The following is a 21,873-nucleotide window of genomic DNA, read 5'->3' as shown; positions in this document are numbered from 1 at the left end:
TCTGCTACATTTCTTTCCCAAAAGAGCACTTTAAAATCAAGGGACAAGAAGTGCCAGACTGCCAGACAGTTAAACAAAACAAACAAACAACCCCCCCCCCACTTTATAAGACCTACTCAAATCATCCTCTTTATCTGTCCTATGCTGTTCTTGCATGGTCAAAACCATTAGAAATACTCTCAAGAAGTGTCCTCCAGATTCACACACGAAGAACCATTTTTCTGCATACTGAGAAGCAATAACAAGCAGTTCCTTGCACAGATGACATAAAAAAAGGCGGCAAAATCAATTGGTTTGATATTTTCACACATTTTTGAAAAATGCAAATTTTAAACTTTAAATTCATTGGATTTATAGAGTTCTATAAGCTACTGACAGAGTATTACTTCTCCTGAGGATCTGACCAGTCATTCCATTGTTACAATGGGCACCTGATACAAACAGGATCACATAGAAACTTTAACTTCTATATTTTCATGATTTTCTGAAATAATATCCTTTTAATAGAATTCTTTATGCCCTGAGTTAGGGCAGAGATCACTGATATCTGATTAAAATTCATGCGTACAAGAAAAATACTCTTCTTGGGAGAAAATACTCCAGAAAGTATTTGTTCATAAGTGGCTTGTAACCAGCTCAGCTTCCAGACAGATATCTTTAGGCTCTGCTTCTCTAGGAAATCAGACCTGTTTACTGACTGCCTTTAGAAGATTTCTTAAATCTGAAAGCAAATGTTTTCTCTTCCTGGTGTTTGCTTTTGTGCTATGAAAGTGTTGAAATGTTGGCAGCTATGTTTGTAACTGCAATATTTAGTATTGTGACGACTATAAAAGTAGAATAAACTAACACCCAAAACAGGTTCCCAAAATTCAGGAGAGAGGCACATAAGCAGGATTCAATTTTGTCTGCTCCAACCTCCTAAGGAAAGGATCCCATCTAAGCTGGTTGCCTGGACTTCTATGTTAGGAAAGCATGGGCAACATCACGAACCTAAAGGTATAGCTGCTTAAACTGACCTAATTTCTACTTTTCTTGCATCCTGGAAAAATAATCACTTGTTTGTAATGTTGCTTCTTGGCTAACACTGCTCCTTTAATCAGAACAATTTTTCATTATATTAGAATCTGCAGGAGAAAATGTAAAACTTCCAGAAAATTCACTCTGCATTGTCTACAAGAGGTCTCCATCTCTGTTCCTGCTCTCTAAAATGTTCACATTTCAATGTGAATGAGGTAGTTATAATGGCTCAAATGCCACATAGTAACCTGCTAAAGATACACTAATTGCACAGACTGGAAGAGAAGTAAGAGAAGCTGATGAAGCTGAGACATAGCTCAGATATTTTTTGATTTTAACCTGAGGGTTCTCACATATTTCTGGCCAAATACAGAAAGAGTCTAATGTGACTATGAAAACTGGATGTTTAAACTTCTACCTTACAAGATCAATTCTACCACATTAGCCTTATTCTGATTTATTTTCATTGGTCTCACTTTCTTCAACACCTAATAGATATGTTCCTCTTTCCCTGTTACATCTGAATTTGGCCTAAAATTTTGAATGTCAAAACTCTACACTGGATTAACCTGTATGTGAAAGAAGAGGAAAGCCTGAAAGAAAAAAAATGTAAAAGGAAAAGGCATGTATGCATGTGCAATTACAATATATAGCACACCTTTTTTTAATTTTCAACTTTTTATATCGCCTTCCAGAATCCTCATGTGTAAGTTATATATTCTTTGCATTTTCTAATACTCATTCACTAGTAATCATCTAATTAACCTCATACATCACTTTTGATTTCACTCTGTGGCTGCCACTGCCTTTGTCAAGGCTGCCATCATAACTCACAAGAGCCTGTATTCAAAAAAGTATTTAAGCATGTCTTCAGTATTTTATGTCTATAAAATATATTTGATGATATAAACAACAAAACAGTTTTCTAGTACATACTTTTCTACAGATATAAAGAGTTGCTTAAATAAACCATTAATGTTGTCACATAAAATCGCTACCTTTTGTCCTTATCTAGGATTCCTACACACATACTTGATGTACAGACTATACAATACTTGAAAATTCAGTGATTTCTACAAGGAAGAAAAATCACAGCCCTGTAATAGCAAATGGTATGGTAAAATAAATAGTGGATTCAAATTCTTCAGAAGTAACGTAAACAGAGAGGTTTTTACCAGAGCCTCTTGGAGATTTCCCATTAAGCTTCTTTTCCATAAAGAGTTGTCTCAGCTGTCTTGCAAACCTGGCTGGATTATCCCAAGGGATATAAGACACTTCAGAATCACCTCCAACCATAGATCCAGAGCTCTCCAGGAGACCAGAGTCACTCAGCCCAGTCAGCCTCAGGCTTTCAAAAGTAAACACTCTGAAGGTTCTTTCTACTTCAGCCCAACTCAGAAGTTCTATAAAAGAATTACAATCATTAACTGAAAATGTCCTTATGGCTCAGCAGAAGATAAATAGAAGACTATTTAAGTATATTGTTCTTGGCAACTCTGCAGAAGCCAACAACAATTTCCTTAACGGTATTGGATCAAATTATGTGAGCTACATTTTACACTGCATTCAAAGTTGAATGCTTCCCAATTGCAAAATGATATGCCTAACCATTAATCCATCTTAAATGAAGTGCTTCCTACATCTGAATACCTCCTGGCTCATTAACTTTATATAAATGATGTTGATTTTAAAATACTGAGTAGACCTTACCAAATCAGTTAACAACTAGTTATTTTCAGTTCATGAAAAGGGTTCCATTATCATGAACTTTTTTATCTGTAGCTCCTCAAACCAAGCATCAAATATTTTTTCTCTTCAGACAAAGTTTTATACATAATTTACACAGAAGCATGCAAGGTGCAAAGGCAATAATAAATCCTGTTTATGGTTGTATGCATTGGTGTCCATGTAACAATGATAATCAAGAGAAGGACTGAATTTTAAGACAGGTAGTTCAGTGCCCAAATCACACAAAGAGTGTCTTCAGTTTGAAATGTTTTCTCTTCATGGTAGTTACACACCCAACCATGTAAAACATCTTGAAAATGTTGGATATATCATCTCCTTCTCAAATGAATCACCTTCTTGATAAAAGTGAAGACATTGCTAGCTAAGTTAACAGTTGGGAGAGTTTGGCAGTATAGTATGGTCCAGTGAAGACCATCAAATTTGATACCCATCAACTGAAATGCTACAGCACTACAGAATACCTTAATAGCTCAGTGTCCAAAATGAACATACCAACAACTAGAAACAATGCAGCGAGTGTAAATTAATCCAACACAAGGGATTTCAGGACTGAATAGCTGGGAAAGTACCTTCAAATCCTGTGCCTTATACGATGGCATAAATGTAACCAAAGGGATTTGGATGTTTGTATTTCTTAGTAGACTAGAGTAAACTTTTGAAACTACCTAAGGGTATTTATGTAGTCTTTGGGATTGTTACACAGTGTACGTCATGGTAGCAGGCATACTCCAAGAAAAGGTAGCTGCAGAAGTGATTATGGTTGAAGAAGTGAATGTATTCGTGGTTTGATAAAGGGACTAATACAGATGCCATTTCATTATTAACACCAAAAGCTTACACAGAATACATTCTGAAAGCCATTTATTGTCCAATAAAATTCTTCTACCTAAGATACATGGGCTCCTCCACTAAAAGGGTGTTGGTAATTAACCATACAGTTTACGTCAGCATCTCCTGAAATGCATTCTATGTCCTAGGATCAAAACAGCAATTTGTACTAGTATTTTTTTCCTCTCAGATTTAGTAAGTGTTTGTATGTTTGTGAATATAAATAAATAAATGAGTTCTAACATATTTCCAGCTCTTAGTCATGCAATATTTAATACTCATATAGCCTTTCCCATTAACCATGAAACCGAGGTCTAAAGTTAAGAACTTGTATAGTAGGCTAAGGTATAAGCAAGTATGTGAAAATGGGAAATTCAGCAAAGGTTTTAGGCAGCTGAAAAAACTTGTCCTGAAATTCCTGCTATTTAAGAGGATCATCAACCAGAAGAAAAAAAAATTGGAGTTATATCAATGAAAAAGAAAATCACTTTACCACTCGTACAATAATGCATGAGCTCGTGAAGTCTGGCCAAGCGTTTAGTGTTGTTTTCAGTTGAAGGAAGGGTGAAATGTATAAGTTCTGTAAGAGGCAGTTTATGCATCATTTCACATTCAATCTTTTCTGGATTTAAGTTCTCCTGGACCTGGAACAAAAACCAAAGTACCACAGTTAGAGTAAACTTTCACACCAGTGGATTTCTAAAAATTAGGTTTGAATAAGGAAGTCTTTTTATAGCAAAAGACATAAGCATGTGCTTAAGTCAGTTGGACATAAATTTGAGCATGTGCTCACAGTGTGTTTTTGAATCATGGTGTCAGATGTTTTAGGCAGAAAAAATGAGATACATAAGAGAATAAGTGACAGCATAACAACAGACACTAGTTAGAAGATATTTGCCTGTGCTCGCTAAACTAAAAAATTCTGGAATACAGAAATATGTACTGATCTATTCAGACAGGCAGCAGGTACCTTCCATGTATCTTTCAGCTGGTCTGTGCTACTTCTCATAGCAATGAAGCCTGTAAACTCATTGATCAGTCTGTGACAGCAGCATCCCTATATATTTAAGGATTTGTCTTTTGAGACTGGTATCTTTCAGCTTCGCTCTTTTTAGTATTACGCACTTGCGGTACCTTTTTCTTGGACCGTTATCTTCCAAATCTTTTTCCTCTATCCACTCCTCAAACATTGTGCTACATCCTGAATTTCCTCTTCAGCAAGTACCTCATATACATCAAGCATATGCCTGCTAAGAGCATCTCTGTCGGCGATTACTCAAGTCCTGCCTTCTGCTTGAATACCTCGAATGTGTCAAGCTCGATTTGTTACTGAATACTGTCTTAATCAATGGTTGTCAAAGTATTCCACAGACAATTTGTAATTCATGAAGCCACGCCAGGCAGACGTACCTCAGCTGTGAAATCTAGAACTGTATTATCATTTGTATTACCTTCAGAGTATTTTCAAAGTTTAACAGTAAAATTACACCTTGGCTTTGGAAAAAACTGAGAAATTCACAGTGTCTTTTGGTTCAGAAAGTCTGGGAACTGTTACTTCGCAATAATCCAAACCCTGCAGTCTCTGAACCTTTCTGCCTCTGTTAGAATTTGGCAATGCCTTGGTTATACACTATGCTCCAACTATTTAGCCATCCTGAATACCCTTCTTGTGTTCACTAACAATCTCTGTATCTTTTCTTACACTTCTCTACATCTTAGTATTTAATCTAAGTCTACATGCTAAATCACCATTATCAAGTTAGTAACTCATTTTCCACAGTTTCATCAGTGTTTGACTACAGGAAATCAACAGAGTTCTGTAATATCTCTTACCTATGCCAAAGGCTAAACATTCTTAATAATGCAAACAGATCACTGAAATCAGTATCATGCTCTATGTTTGTGATGTGTGCTCTGTCAGTAGCAGTAACTCATTGCTGCTTCTTAAACACGTTAGTGTGTCTCAGTAGGAAAAATCTAAGCTATACTGTTCTGCTTTGTAAAAACACCACTCCATCCTTTCTAGTGCATTGAGTATTCACTGCCTGAGGATTTTTGAACTGTTTATATATGATAGGTAGCACTATACCTTCAGCAGGTGCAACCGTTGAGCCAGGGTATCATGGTAGTTAAATAAGAGAGGGTACTCGGGGGTGACAGTCTTTTTTTCACTGTATTTAGGAGAAAAGTAGTCATACAGATTCTGTTAAAAAAGAAAGATGTATTAAACTCCAACCATCAGATTTATTTTGTCATTTTAGGAAATGGACAAAAGACAACACAAACCTTTTTTTCACTCTCAGGTAGTGAAAGTGAAGGAAGGAGAGAGGCTATATGATCTGCAATGGTATGATGTAGCCCATCTGCCCGAGGCTCTGGTACCACCAGACTAGGTGGTGTAAGGTCTTCTTCACTTGCAATAACCTGTTAAACATGATATATGTTAGCTTTCGTTACAGTGTGAATGCCGCTTAACTTCATGAAAACTACCAAGCAGATCTTGCTATAAGCTAAATATCCATAAATTTTGTTGGGAGAGAAAACAGTGGGGTTTTTTCCACAAGTAGTAATAATGCAATTCTCAATGTTAGTTCCTGCCCCTAACAAAGATTATGGAAAACAGAATTCAATGTTTTCTCCTATTATTTACTTTTGGAAGTTTGAGAAGAAAAATACTTCCAACTTGAAATGTTAAAAATTGTTAATGAACACAGATAATTAAAAAATGATTGTGTATCAGGTGTTGGACCTTATTTTGAGTATTTTTGCCTGAGTCTATTTTCAGACTAAATTGCAAAAAGTAAAAAAAAATAAGACCGTGCTGAAATTTTATTTCTAAAAGGAGGATTTCCAAATCATACTGTGGGTCTCTAATAACTCATAGATTGTGTCTGAACTCAACAGAAGTCAGATCTGCCTAGCACTAGCATCGATATATGCCACTTTAATGTTAGGCTTGCCCTAAGACCTTTGTACTGAGTAAAACAGTAGAAATTCAGTGTCAAAAAAATTGTTGCAGGACATGAAAACTTATTATTCACTTAGCTAAGAAATTACAGCTTTTTTCTCATTTGATTATATTGGATCTGTAGTCTTGAAAAAATAATTTTGGAATAACACTGTATGTACAGGGTAAGTGCACAATATAGAAGAAAACCAAAGATGTCACTTTTGAGTTGTGATTCCTTTGTAATGAACCTCCTTGGTCGGTGCCTCCATGCACAGTCTCTTATTTTAGGCTGAAACAGATGGATTTATTGATCTTTGATCAATTCATTATACCAGGTCTAAACTGAATTAGCCACACAAATTATAAAGAGAATATTCCCACCTGTTCCAACATGCAGTTCAGCATTAAGGGTACAGAAAAGTATTCCTCGGGAATCTGACTAAGCAAGTCATTGTAATATCTCATGTCCACAGAAGTAGCCAAAAAAGAAGCTTCTTCCTCTGTTGTAATAAGAGATAAAACATTAAGACCGATGTCTTCAGAAATGCCTATTTATATTACCAACCAGTTCAACCTTCAGACAGTTTTTCTTAAAAAAGACTAATAAAATACATTACCGTACAGCTCTTAAATCTGACTGTGACTAGGAACAGATAGAAAAAGTGTTTTTCTAAAGAACTTAAGTTATCACCACTGCAGCTTCCAGAGACTTTCACAATGTATTCACCAAGAAACTACTCTCACAACATCAAATCATATCTTCAGCTTACTGTGCAAATACTTCAAGGATTTGTGCTGTCAGATGAATGAATTGTATGACAGAGTTAACAGCTACAGATGAGTGCTTTAATCCCTTAGACATACCCTGTGACAAAATTACTGCTGGCAGAATTTCTTCTGCTTGCCCTTTTTTCTTTGAAGCTGTAAGCTGTGATGCTGGTTGCACCTACAGGAACAAAAAGAAAGATAAAAAACCCTCAGAAACAGTAGAACAAATGAGGATTGCACAAATACATGGCAAAAATTATTTTCATTTACCTTTAGTTACTTACCCTAGACTAGATGCTAAACTTTTAAATGGCTGGTATTAGGGGAGGGAAATCCCACCTAACTCTGAATGGAACAAGACAGTAAGAATGTAGATTTACGAATGCTTTAAATGAGCATTCAGTAGTACTGCTACAGATGGAGTAAGTCCATTTTTTCCCCTGCTAATAGTACGTGTCCTAAAACGCCACTTTCTTCTGCCCACTTAAGCTTTTGCCTACCATGAACAAAACAAAGAAACTGATCTTGCATAGAACTAATAACTTTTTTTTTTATAATTCACATATGTGCAACAAGACATAGTAGCTCTGTGCAGGTATATTGATTTTGCAGACACAAGGTGTCATCAGAAGCTATTTAAGGGATTTTTACACCTGTGATACTTTATGCCTGTATGATCCTTCAAATTTTCCTTTTTCTGTTTCCCCAATGCTTGGCAACTTTTTTCTATTTTTGAGGTTTTAAATGCTGAAGGCAAAAATCCCAATTTCATTCACAGAAAATTACACATGGAGTGATGGCCCAACGTGAATTTTTGTGTGCAGAATTAAAGACAGGCAATTCTGGCCTATACTAGTTATTCTCTACAAGAAGAGAAGGATCCTTGCCTCAGTTGCAGATGGTTGTGCCGATTTGCTCTCTGATAATGCAGACACATTAATAAACTTGGTGTTTTCCAAGTAGTTACAATGCTGTCTTCTCCAGTCCAGGCAGTCATACATTAAACAAGCAATGCTCTCAAACAGCACAGTGCCAAATGCAAGCTGTGACAGAAAATCAGATACAAAGGATGAAGTTTGCATACAAAAGTGTCAAGTAACTTAGCCACTTGAGTTATTAGCTCTCTAACCAGCAGATCTACAACTGTTTAAAAATCTTCTTTAGAGCTCTGCTGAATTCTGAGATAGAGAAGAATGTGAAATTACAATTACAACCTGCTGAAACGCTTCAGTGACAGATCATTTTTCTTTTATTTCAGCTACAATATATCTGCTCGCAGGATATTCACAAGTAGCAACAGTCCCCTATCAAATGCGATTATGGGGAAGATATACAAGATAAACTTATTTCCCAAAATAGGCATCATATTTTAAGATAAGATCAAGAGTATAATGACAAGTAACGTTATAAGTAGCAAGCCTACATGTTTCACTAATTGAGGCTTTTTTAGTGAATGCCTTGGAAACCACTGTGGATTTAGCCAAACTCGGTTCTGATCCCTTCAAGATCAAGGGTACTTCCTAGCTCACCAGACTGTCTATATACAGGATTTAGTGTACCATAAATAAGTGTTAGGAAGATGTAGTCTGTCCCTTAACCCTAATAATATAGACCACAAATACAGTAGGTTAAATTATGGCATGTTGCTTTATTTTGCTTTAGCAGTTTATACTTTTTACTGCTGCCATTGTGGATTGAAAAATACTGGACCCTTTTACCTCACTATACTTGAGAACCTAGGCTGGAAAAATTTCTAATGGTTCACTTTCTCTTGCAGTGCCCAGTAATAGTCCTGACTCAGCAAGCTATAATGAGTAGTAAGCCAGAGCCATGTTTTGGGTTGGACAAAAAGAAGAGGTACTGGGTATGCTAAAACAACATCTTGTATCAAAAAGCATTCTTGCATTCATTTTAATTTGTTCTCGTGTGACTGTTTTGAGATACAGTAAGTAGACCTGCTGTTATGAGGACAAAAATACAATTTTTGTATTATTTAACATGGACATCTGACTCTCTAATGAGATCCAAATTGGGTCTATGTAAAGATGCTGAATAAATTTAATACCTCAAACTGTTTTAAAACTCTGCTGCTGTGGCCTGCAATATTAAGAAACTGCAAGTCGCATATTTTTATTCAAAGGACTCCTTGTGAATACATGCTGAATAAACTTGTTGGATATGTAGGAAATTATTTTTGTTCAAGATTACAAATATACTAACTACTCTGGTTCTGCTTCATAGAAGACTAAGCTAAAATTCTTTTAATTTCTAAATCGGTCTTAAATCTTACAAATGTCAAAGCATGCCATGCATTATAAAAGCAGAATCTACTGACCAGCATTTCTCTGTCAGACCAATCAGGGGGAAAGGCACTCTCCTTAACTAGGTGATTAAGTCTGGCAACATCAAAGAGATGTGCTTCATGCTTTCCACTGTTCAGAACTGGCTCCAGGTATTTCCAAAATGTTTCCAGGTCTTTGATAGCGTCATCTTTCTTTCTTTTCTCTGCTTCTACAACTAAAATTTATAAGTATTAGATCATTCATCGTACAACATCTCCCTTCTACACAAAGCACAAATCATATATTAGCCTTCTGTAAGAACTGTTAAAACATTCCCATCCTCAGAGTCTCAGCAAAAAATCTGACACCCAACTTCGGAATCAAAAAACTCCAGGAAGACAAAGCCTCAGTAAAACATGGTAGTTCTTTCAGAAAAAATAAAAAATAAAAACAAAACCACACCCCTACCTTCCCCCACCAAACTAAATTGCAGCAGTGAATATTTGAAACCTAGGAAATATAAAAATCCCAGGGTGCACTTTTCCAAAGCTGCCAGCACATACCTTGGCAAATCTGTTCTTTAAGTATAGGGTAAGCAAGTGTTATCACAATTTTATTGGTGTGGAAATTGGGGCAAAAGGAGATTAAGGTACAGTATGACTGTGAAAAGTAAGTGTAGAAGTTGTATGGTTTCCATTTTTACTGCATAGTAATGATTGATTTTCAAAGATGATCTAGCTACAGTGGGAAAAAAAGTAGTTCTCTCTTAATGCCAACCTTACAATCACAGTCTGGAATCTAAGATCAAACATACTTTTGATAGCCTAATTTAAGAGATGTAAGGACACTAAACCTGCAGTAACTGGCTTTCATTTGGACTTATGGGTGCTCATCACTTCTAAAACCTAAGTATGAAGGCCAAATACCTTACTCGTGTAATTCCAGTGGCCTGACGGGTTTAAAACAACACAACTCAGCGAGGCTGTGGACTCTTAAAAAAATGCTGATCTCCTTAAGGTTTTCCAAGTTATATATGCCTCCTGTAGCAGCTGTCAGAAATGTTTGCCAATTAACTTATAAAAAGGTTTTATCATGATTCTGAAGATATGTCTCATCAAGTGACTCTAGAAACTGGGTAGAAGACCTGGGAATTCTCTGCCAAAAGATTCTGTAGGTATAAGACGTTCTTGTGAGTTCAAGGAGAGACTGAACAAGAACTTAGAAAACAAACAATAGCAATACCATTTTTGCACTGGCAAACATAGCTGCTCACAGGTAGTATGCACAAACACAAGGCAGGGAGAGGGAGAAAAACACAGCAGGAACAGTTTTACTTGGATATAAAATAGTCTGCTTTCTACACAAATTTTGTTCTTATGACCAGATTACCTTCAGGTGAAAGTAAAGATTCTCCCTGAAGTTTAGTTTCTTCTAAGTATGTCTGCAACGGCTTATAATTCTCAGAAGAAATTCTAATTACACTTGAAATGTTAATCCCAAGCTCAGACATCACAGGCAACAGCTGAGGGTTGTGGAAATCCAAAATTATAAAGTAATGATCGGCACCATCATCTGGTTCATCATCTGTTCAAAACACAACAAAACCAGATTAGAGCAAGGACATTCAACAGCTTAACAAAATCCATTTTTTTCTTGACTATATAGGGATAATGCAAATTAAGGTCAGAGAAAAAAAATCTTTTATAACCTCATTGGGATAATTACATGTAAGTTTCAAAATATTATGTGCATTAGACTGAAGTCTTCTGTAGCAAACCACCTAGAACTCAGCAGGAAGAATAGAAGTCAGAAGTAATAATTGTTTGGAGAAGCACCAGGAGAAAAACTGGAGAAGCTGGTTATAACCAGAATGCTAGCTGCAGCAGCATTTCTGTAATTGCTTCTCGAGGAATTTAATGTCAGGACATACTCACATGCTTTAATGGTAGTTTAAACTATCCTATTTCATCCTGCATAAAGCTGGCCAGGGAGCACACACAGAGTAAGTTACTGCATCTTAGATAACAGATTACATGAGCTGTAATAATTCTGAAGGATTAGCTGCAGGTATGAGCTGACTCACTGCTGACTGCCCCCCGCCCAACAGTTTCATGTTTGCTAGATGGACTCCCTGTCAAAATCCTCATCAGTTGGTAATACCAGCTCACACTAGTCCTTTCAGTTGGCAAAGGGCACATCCAAATTCATCCTAAAGTGCAGATGAGTTTCATGGAGCGCCTGCTCTGTTTGGGCTTACTAATTCTGCAGAAATATGCATAGTAACCTTTCAGTACCAAAGCAAAATGTTAAGCATTATGTAAGTAAAAATGAGCCCTTTAGAAGCTTGACTCTAGTCTAAGTTAATTGTGCAGATTCCCTTTATGGCCCATGGAGAAATACAGGTATTCAGACAGGTATCAGGTGATTTAGTTCATCCAGCATGGTTGTTTATCCTAAGACAACAGAAACCGCCTGCTGAAGCTCCTGTATTTCTCCATTGACTATGGACACATAAAATTAGTGCAGACTATCGTGCACTAACAAAACCCCCACAGTTTTCTGTTCTATTTAGCATTAAGATTCTTTCTTATGCCTACTAACACAACACGCTTAAAAGTCCTTTAGCCGCTCCCCAGGTCATGGGACTCATTCATCCAAGAGAGAAAAAGAGGGCAGAAAAAAAGGTAGCTTGGCACTGACATCTGCCTGGAGCAGCAGGTTGCAACATGGCTGTCTCTCCTCTTCTTGTAACATTAGGTAAACATGAAAGAACTTAGGAATTTGGAGAGACTGGCTGAGGAAGCAGCCACCACAGTCCAGTACATAAGTTGCATAAAGCAAAATCAAAACCAGAAGAAAACTAGTCCATTATATCACTGCTAGTACTGAAAGCAAACTACATATTTTGATGCCTCAGTTACTGCAGGAAGAAAAAGCATGAGCATGTACAATTACTGAGCATTAATGATTTCTAACAAAAAAGACAGATGTCTCTGCATAGTGACTTACAGAGATCCAAAAACTCCAATGCATACATGCTGAAGACTGCCTGCCATTCAACAGTTACAATTACAGGCATGCTAATTATCATGACAAGTTGATAATCATCAGTCAGTTCTAATAATCAGTGACTAGTTCATACTCAAATGGTGAAAGACATTAATGCAAGTAATCTCAAGATTACTCAAAAGCAGAAATATTCAATTGCAGAAAGGTGATAATGTAATAGGGATGAATGATAAAATGACTGTTAGCTACCAGAAACAGATACAGATTGTCTTTGAGTTCAAGACATGGTCTTATATAAGCAATAGCTCAGACTACTGTTGAGTAGAAATTGTGGCATTTTTCTCTTTTGGTTTTTTTTTGCTTGATACAGCTGTATTAAAACAAATATAAACAGAGGAGGTTTAGATTGGATATCAGGAAAAATTTCTTCAGCAAAAGGGTTGTCAAGCATTGGGACAGAATGCCCAGGGAAGTAGTTGAGTTACCATCCCTGGGGGTATTTAAAAGACGTAGATGTGGCACTTAGGCACATGGTTTAGTGGTGGACTTGGCAGTGTTAGGATAATGGTTGGACTTGATGATCTTAAAGCTCTTTTCCAACCTGAACGATTCTATCATTCTATTAAGAATGGCCAAGAGTGCTGGAAAACATTTTCACTGTATCAACTTTAAGGATCATCCAAGGTTCTTCATGTCTTCTGCTCAGACTCGTAAAATACAGAATACACGTGACGATTTTTAAAGTAAAGTACAACATTCTTGGTAGAAAAGTTGTATAGATCTACATGTTCTTGACACTGAGAAATGGAGCTGGCACCACTTTGTCCCAAAACACAAAACAAAGCTTTAGCATCAGGTTCTTGAGAACCTTAATTGCCATGTTCTCGAGGAAAAACAGAAAATCCTGGCACAGTTGTTTCACCACACTTAATGTTCATTTAGAATGGTCTTGTCCTGGTTTCAGCTGGGATAGAGTTAACTGTCTTCCTAGTAGCTGGTACAGTGCTATGTTTTGAGTTCAGTATGCGAAGAATGTTGATAACACTGATGTTTTCAGTTGGTGCTCAGTATTGTTTAGACTATAGTCAAGGATTTTTCAGCTTTTCATGCCCAGCCAGTGAGAAAGCTGGAGGGGCACAAGAAGTTGGCACAGGACACAACCAGGGCACCTGACCCAAACTGGCCAACGGTGTATTCCATACCATGGGACGTCCCATCCAGTATAGGAACCAGGAAGGGGGGGGCGGGGAATCGCCGCTCGGGGACTGGCGGGGTGTTGGTCGGCAGGTGGTGAGCTATTGCCCTGCGCATCATTTGTACATTCCAATCCTGTCATTATTATTGCTGTTGTCATTTTATTAGTGTTATCATTATCATTATTAGTTTCTTCTTTTCTGTTCTATTAAACCGTTCTTATCTCAACCCAGGAGTTTTACTTTTTCCCTGATTTTCTCCCCCATCCCACTGGATGGGGAGGAGTGAGTGAGCGGCTGCGTGGTGCTTAGTTGCTGGCTGGGGTTAAACCACAACAGGTCTCCAGAAGTTTTGGCAATACTTGACTCAATTTTCCCTTGGTATGCGCTTCTAGATGGAACTGTCAGGAAGAATGAAGAAACAATTACCTCTCTATAAAACAACAGTTATGTTTTCCCTGTAGCCGAGAGTGAAGGGTTTGAGGGGTGCTGTCCTCAGGGCTATAGGTTCCTCCTCACTGTCTTCCTCAGCACGACTAAAGGAAGTAGCAAGGTCAGAACACCTTTTCCATTGTTAGGTAGTTCCTTATTGTCTTCAGACTGGAAATCAAGCCATTGAATACAATTTTTTTTTGTATGAGTCACAATCAATTTGTAAATTATTAAGCCCAACTGTGTGGGTGGACAACGAATGAGGTGAATTGTTCAGAATGGCTTCAGCTCAGTACAGTCATGACTGTAAAATTAAATACAGCATAAGTGACCAAGCACAAAATACCTCAACAACTTCTCCTTTGAGGCAATCTGCAGCTATTGTTATTTTGTAAATATCTTTGGGACTAATGAGACAAATCCCAGTGAATAACATCATAGTTTAACAGCAGTGCTAGTAGTTCATAACATAAAGGTACTAAGCATACTAAACAAGGATAGTTTTCATGGCTGTTACTTTCTGGAGACAATTTGTATTTTCCTTACTTTGTCTTCTCATTAACTGTGACTAACAAGGCAGCAAAGCATAGATATCTTATACAGGTATCTGATGTTTTCCACCCATCCCTCAGGGCAGTAGGTAGGGAGCAAAAATTTTGGAGCTGGTAAAGTTGTTTCTATGGGGCCTAGTGGAAGCATATTAATACCCACCCAAAGCCACTCTGTACTGTACATTCTGTACCAATTCTAGTAAGATGGCATGAGTTCTCTACATGACTTCAGCTTGGATTCTTAAAGGCATGAAAGTTTCTTTGAACACTTCTCCTTTCATGCCCTGAAAAACCTTAAAACCATCAAAAGAATGTTATAGCCAAGCCTTATCCGAAAAAATGAGGAGCTATGTACACATAGCTACCGTTCTGTTCTTGCGTACTTTTGTCAGATTCGTTAAGATTCAGACTTGCTCTGAACACCTGGACCAATGCTTTTTAGATGTCTGAAGAGCGCCATTGATCTCGAATGAGATGCAGATGAAGGTCTGATGAAAGAGAGAGGAAAGCCTGCAGCAGTTCAACTAGGGAATAGCAAATGCAACCAAATAATCAGAAAGTGCTTCTGCAGCAGCAGAGATCCTGTTGGTCCAAATTAAATATAACTGTGATCTAATGAGGAGAGCTATGCATTTTCTCTGATATTTTTTGTTCTAGTGAAATTTGTAACCATGAGAGCTATGTATTATGAATAAAGATTTTCTTGGCACTAGTTCGTGTATTATTCTTTATCTCATATAGCTCATTTCTGCAGTAGGTTTCTTCAGGTCTCAGTTCTCTCCAGATGTTTTTACAGCAAATGAAATCACATTGCCCTTTGTACAGAACCTGGGTCCATCTCCAGACAATGGTAGACAGCTCTGTTATACTTTATAAATACAAGGAGAAAGCCACCTTTGGATACTGACATAAATGCATTTAGTTATTCCAAAATCTTTCTGTAAGAAAGGTTTTCTGTAGGATTTGTTTAGCCACTTTTAGTCTTACACATGCTAAAACATTTTGATGTCAACATGCTACATATACCTCATCTGTATTTTATTTCTTAGACTGCACAATCTATCCTAATACTGAGCAGAACACAGTGACCTCTTCAAATGCAAAGTGACAATGCTTTAATATTGCCAAATAGATCTTGACTTTTCAACATAGAACAAAACAAAGTACTCAGAAGCTAGGTTGCAAGATTTCTAGCAAGTTTATCAGGAGTATATCTACATTTTTTACATACCAATGTATTTGTCTTCCTCTTCTGCTACTCCCCGACGCTTCAGTTGCGTGTCCTTTTTAACAGTGACTGGTGCTAGAGAACCTATGTCTATCTTTTTTCCTTTTCTTTCTTTCTCAGCTGTCTTGGCACTAAGGAGGTTCTCCTTCTTGCCAGGAGGTTTAGGTTTCTCTTTCCCTCCATCTTTTTCCTTCTGTTGCTCTTCTTCTGCCTAACAAGATGAAAAAACTAAGTTTTCATCATAGCCTTTCTACAGAACAAAGGGCAGACTGCTGTAAAATATTAATGATTCAAATTTTTTATTTGCATACTTTTCCCTCTCAGCCAGTATAATGTTGATGTCTTGAACACTCTGCTTTATCCTTCTCAAACACACCATTCAGTTTATTATAGTCTTACTAAATCATAGTGTTAAGACTTCACATTAAAAAGGAACTGTGAGAGGTAGGTAGACATTATACCTACAAAACTAATGAAATGCATTCTGGTAGAAAGACGAGTAAAGAATCACTGTGCTTTGGTTACTGCCACTACAGCACTTGCACCAGCCAGAAACCTTCCCTGGACTGAAGGGAAATAAGACAAAAATTCAATTTCTGTTAAGTCTTTAGCACCTCTGTTAACACTCTTGAGTATGGTGTAAAATGGTACCAGCACTATTTTTCTTTGATGTAAATATCTGTCTACTATAAACCAGAACCAAGAGTCTTGTGCTCATTTCACACAGGATATTACTCAGCCATTCTCATTATTTTCAAACAAAACCACCTACATTAAGTTCTGCTCAGCAATTTAAGAGTAAAGAATGAAAAAAGATTTTGTAAGTATCCCAGAGCCTCACGCTATAAATTCAGAAAGCTCAGAGCCAGTCTAAAATTAAAATAATCCAAAATATATTAAAGTGAAGCAAGGTGCTATAAGAGCAAGAAAACTTCCACCTTATTTCTACGTAGCAGCAGTACTATGCATTAACTATGCAAGAATGACATTTAAGGATTGTAATGGTAAATTAAATACAATAAAATGACATGAACTTAACTTACTGTTACCATCCTGGTGGTGTCACTTTAAAGGCTGTTAAAGAAATGAGAAAAGCTCTCCATGCAAATGAGATGGGGCAGTTGACTCTACACAGTTGCTTTCCATAGATCCAGCTGGAAAAGCAGACTTTCCAGCTGTAGAAGTTATGATTAGTTCAAATTCAAAACCAAAGCAGAAAATCTTTTCCTGCTTTTCCCTTCTTTACACATTCCCTTTCTGTAAAATTTAGGAATGCTTTCAAGAGATTCTTGAAACTATTTGTGCTGTGAAATGGGGGATTTGGATGCTTTTATTATTTTCTTTCAAATTTATTCCACTTTGGACATTTCAAACCAAAGTTTTTGATAGTACTACTTTGAATTCTAAGCTGTTGAACACATCAAAACATGATATAATCATCAGGCTACAAAGTTCACAATCAGCTTTATCTATTGCATCTGCATCATTTTATGTAATTAATCTCAAATAAGCAGAGACATTCCTGAACTTGCCAAGATTCCAACAAAGAACACTAGTTGACCTTAATACCTCAGGAAGTTAAAGCATCTCCTTTCTAGGACTCTTTCCTTTTCCTCTCAATGTCATATTTCTCCTTCCGTATAAGGTGCAGCTTTTTGCGGAGTTTCTAATCTTCCATTAGCTTTACATTCTGTAATTTTGTTATTTTAAGCTTCATATTACGGAATCTTACTACCTCAGTTTTCTAATTGAGACACTTCGTCTCTTCTGCATACTAATTTAAACGCATACTCCTGTCAATTTATGACAAGCTTCTGCTCCTAATGAAGTGCAGAAATTTCATAATGGTTTATTTTTGTTTATTCACTTGCTGTTTTTCTTCTGCCATTCCATTCTATTAACTGTCCATTGTTTTTTAGAAAAGACACCAGTTATGTTGGCTTTCTGAGAACTGTAAAATCTGATTTCAACCCGCGAGTTGTTGGCAATGGAACGTGTACTGTACAACCTAGTTGGAAAGGATTAAAATTTTTATGGCAGACAATGTAGAGTTAGAATTCTAAATTAAAAGCCAGTTTCTGCCCATTCTGTACTGCAGAGCATCCTCATAGCCAGGAGACCTCCAAATTCTTGACTCTTTCTGTCCTTCAACTGCTGCTCTCATGTTTGCCTGTCACACTTTGATATAGATATAATCCAGAGGAGGTGACAACTTTGTCCAGATTGCTTGGCTAAAACAGAGAAGAAATTGTAAGTTCCAGAGATTCTTCAGCCTTCAATACCGACTATCCTCAGATTCTCCAGGGAAATAAAATTATATTTACAGGAGTAATCTTGCCAAATCAAAGCTAAAGGCTCCCTTTTAATATTGAAGTGCCTAATCTTTAAACTTCAAATTCTTCTTTTACAGTTTACTTATCAGCATTGACTGATACCTAAGAGTAAAACCATTTTTTCTCCATTCACTATAAAAAAACCCCTGTTCTATAGCTTCACCCTCTCAATTTCTCTTCAGATTGAAAACATGTTGGGTTTTTTCCTCAGATTCTTCATTTATTTTTATCTTGCATTATCATTTGCTAACCAATTTTGCAATTGACTTCTGTCGGAACAGGACACAACTTTAATTTATCACCTAGCGTTTCAAGTTCTTGTACTTGTGTGCTATACTTCATCCACCAATTATTCCTACAAATAGAATTATCACTAAAGAGACTTACAGACTTTTCAACTACACAAAATCCGTGAAACCATTTTCTTCTTGCATCTTTTACATGCATAGACTGCTTAAGTCTCCATGTCATCACATTTTACATTATAGTTTTGATCAATTAACAGGGTAAACTATTGCAGCAATTACATGACTTTCTGATAATGGTCTTCAGCTGCGTGAACGCTTGCTGGAAAAGGACTATAGCAAAGATCAATTGTTCAGTAAGCTGCTGAAATGTACATCTGACAACTTTTTTTTTTAAATTACAGAAGTTAAAAAGCAATTAAGAGGTCTGATCTGATTGTGATTCTGTGCAAGCTTTGTGAAATTCCTCCTGGAACACATAAGCAATCTGTCTGAGGCAATCTTGGAGCTAGTAGTGACCACCTCGAGAATATGTGGAAGTGAGTTTTGGGAACACTGGGAAATGTGGTACCCAATTCTGAGAAGCAGACTTCAAGATATGAACTATTTGGAAAGAGTTCAGAGGAAAGGAACAAGCATAATCAAAAACTAGAAACCATGACACATATTTGGGGTTGTTTAGTTAAATACGTAATAGATTTCTGCAGAATGGAGGGTAAGAACTGTTGTCCCCATACACAGTTAGAAGTGAAGCAGCAATGGGTTTAAATTAGCGCGGGGTTGGTAAGGTTAGAAACCTTTTCCAAATGGGTACATTGCAGAGATAGTTGAGCAGTAATACTGATTGCTGTAGAAAAGTGAAAGCACAGCAGTAGAAGGTTTTAAGAAGAGGTTCAACAAACATCTGCCAGGAATAGTTCATGTAAATTTTATCCTGCCTTAGTGCTGGAGGATGGAACAGGTAACTTCTCCAAATTTCCTCCAGAGAGGTGATTCATGATAGTAACTTCTTCATAGTGCTGCTCCGCATCTAACTTTGATACCTTTCAAGTAATAATCTCTCCTACCTTTACTTCAGCAGAGATATGCTCAGATGAAGCCAGTTCCTAGCTCTATTTTCTATTGGTCCTAAGACTCAGCTAAGACATTACTACTTCTCACTCTAGCAAAGAGTTCTGCCACAATATTTTTTTTCTTTTTTTTCCCCTTGTCTCGCCTGCACTTGAGTAATTGCAGGCTTCTTCCCCAAAATCTAATTAACTTAAAAGGATAAATGTCCATTTTCATTTCTCTTCAGTAACAGATCCAGGAAGTTAAGCATGAGGAGAAAGCTGAATTTATGGAAACAGCACTAGAATAGAAGTGTCTTCATAAAGTTAATTAAGCATCCTCTGTAAGGCATACTATAGTACCTTCTTTTCAGCTTCTCTTCTCTGAAGGTCCTTCTGTTTGAGACAAAGCAGTTGAAATTTCAACAGCTTTCCAGTTAGTGTTACAGGAATTTCTTCACCACTATCCAGAATGGCTTTGGCTACTTCTATCACCTGCAGAGACACCCCCCCCCCCAAAAAAAAAAATAACTGTTACTTGTATAGTTTTAATATTGCATTTGACACATATTTTGCATGCTGAAATGAGGAAGTGCTATTGCACATTGTACAATGCGTGGGTCAAAATGGCCACCCTTTCAGAAAAACAACACATCAGTAAGATGCATAGCTATTCTTTGGTTCCTAAGACCTCAAATGAAGTTATATCTGCTATAGTGTGAGATAAAACTAGAATGGAGAAAACTTCTGTGATTTATCTAAAGGTCAACAGACACACAGTTCTCACAGTAAAATGTCATTTTTTTAGGTTTCAAACAAAGAAGCAACGTTAAGCAACTACTTATTATAAAGTAATAAATTAAAAAGCATTTAACAGATAGCAAATCAAGGGGAGTAGTTTGGAGTACTGTTTACAAAGTGACTAGTGTCTGAGGCACTAGCCCTGAATGAAAGATAAAAACTCCTTGAAGGGAATTTGAGAGGGTCTGTCTTGGTGAAAATATACCCCCTCCCTGTGTAATTCTGATTCTGTTGGTATGCAGCCTAATTGGGGTGAAATAAGGCTATTGAGTTTTCTTAGGGTGATGACAGCAGCGGGAACATACAGCTGCATTGTCCAGATGTGTGGCATTGACAGGCTGTTTTATGACTATGTTTTTTACAGCTTGTTTCCACTAAATTTCATACAACTCACTAACATCTGGGCCGTTTTCCTTGGAGCCTCATAACCACTTTATTTACTGCGAAAAAAATAAAATAACGTAAAAATACCATAAAAAGTTGTTATATGTTTCTTTTCACTTGTGTTGTCTCTGTAATAAAGTTCACCTATGTAGGAAGCGCTGTTGAGGAATAATATAACCATAATATTTTCCTACTTTTGTTTTTAAGCAACCATCAGCTTTATTTATAACCATGGGCTGAATTAGGTGTTACTCAAATGTTCTGACATGTTTCTCTTTTCCCCTCTTGGAGCAATTACAGTTGGGCACATATGGTGTCAATTTTGCTTGCTAACGTTCAGACAATGAAGGTGCACACTGCATGTCACTGAACTGTGTCTTGTCTAATGCAAACACCACCATTAGCTTTGAGCTTTCATAGCTTCTTGCCCAGCTTAGAAAGTTTCACCTCTCAAGTAAAACCTAGGTAAGCAAACGTAGCCACTAAAAATGCTTCTCTGAATAAAACAAAGCCAAAATGGAATCCAGACTATTATATGCCAAATTATTGTTTTATACAAATGAAAGCAAGGTACAGAAAAAGAAATCTCTTAAAATTCAGGTTTTTCTGAATCGTGCAACAGGGAGGAAAAACAACCACAATATTTGCATTTATAAACCCTCCCAAAACAATCCTGCCCCTCCAACACTAATAAACCTAGTGATCTCCTTAACATACATATAGGAAAACACATCATGGTTAAGATCAGTTCTGCTTTACATCTTTTGTATTCAGACTACTTACTGGTCACTATCTCAATAAGCCAACCATAGAAGGCTTCTGGAAAGACTCCCACTGACTTCAGAGTCACAGCAGAAAAATCAAGGACATGTTAAGAACAGACTTAAAAACTCCCATAGACAGTAGGCACATTAGAAACTACTAGCTATTCCAACAAAAAATAGTCACCCAGAGCTAGCTAAGCAAATCTGTGCCCTGAAAGAAAGATGCTTTGGTAGAAACATCACAGTAATTTCCCTTGGAGAGAAAAATTCTCATACAGGTTTCTCTTGCA

The 21,873-nt window shown here is 37.0% G+C and overlaps 1 protein-coding gene across 1 annotated transcript in view; it reads right to left on the bottom strand.

Annotated features, from left to right (window-relative positions):
• SPAG17 (sperm associated antigen 17) overlaps nt 1–21,873 on the bottom strand; it is a 103,300-nt gene that overhangs the window by 62,291 nt on the left and 19,136 nt on the right. Inside the window, exons 4-14 of the mRNA XM_049824475.1 lie at nt 19,998–20,129; nt 16,011–16,218; nt 10,984–11,178; nt 9,648–9,829; nt 8,200–8,355; nt 7,409–7,490; nt 6,926–7,044; nt 5,881–6,018; nt 5,684–5,797; nt 4,088–4,238; nt 2,193–2,420 (exon numbers count right to left, since the gene is read on the bottom strand). Coding sequence (XP_049680432.1) covers nt 2,193–2,420; nt 4,088–4,238; nt 5,684–5,797; nt 5,881–6,018; nt 6,926–7,044; nt 7,409–7,490; nt 8,200–8,355; nt 9,648–9,829; nt 10,984–11,178; nt 16,011–16,218; nt 19,998–20,129 — 1,705 coding nt within the window. The remainder of the gene's footprint in view (nt 1–2,192; nt 2,421–4,087; nt 4,239–5,683; nt 5,798–5,880; nt 6,019–6,925; nt 7,045–7,408; nt 7,491–8,199; nt 8,356–9,647; nt 9,830–10,983; nt 11,179–16,010; nt 16,219–19,997; nt 20,130–21,873) is intronic.

Source organism: Accipiter gentilis, chromosome 21 (assembly GCF_929443795.1).
Source record: "Accipiter gentilis chromosome 21, bAccGen1.1, whole genome shotgun sequence".
Lineage (NCBI taxonomy): Eukaryota > Metazoa > Chordata > Aves > Accipitriformes > Accipitridae > Astur > Astur gentilis.
This window is presented reverse-complemented; position numbering and strand designations above follow the sequence as displayed.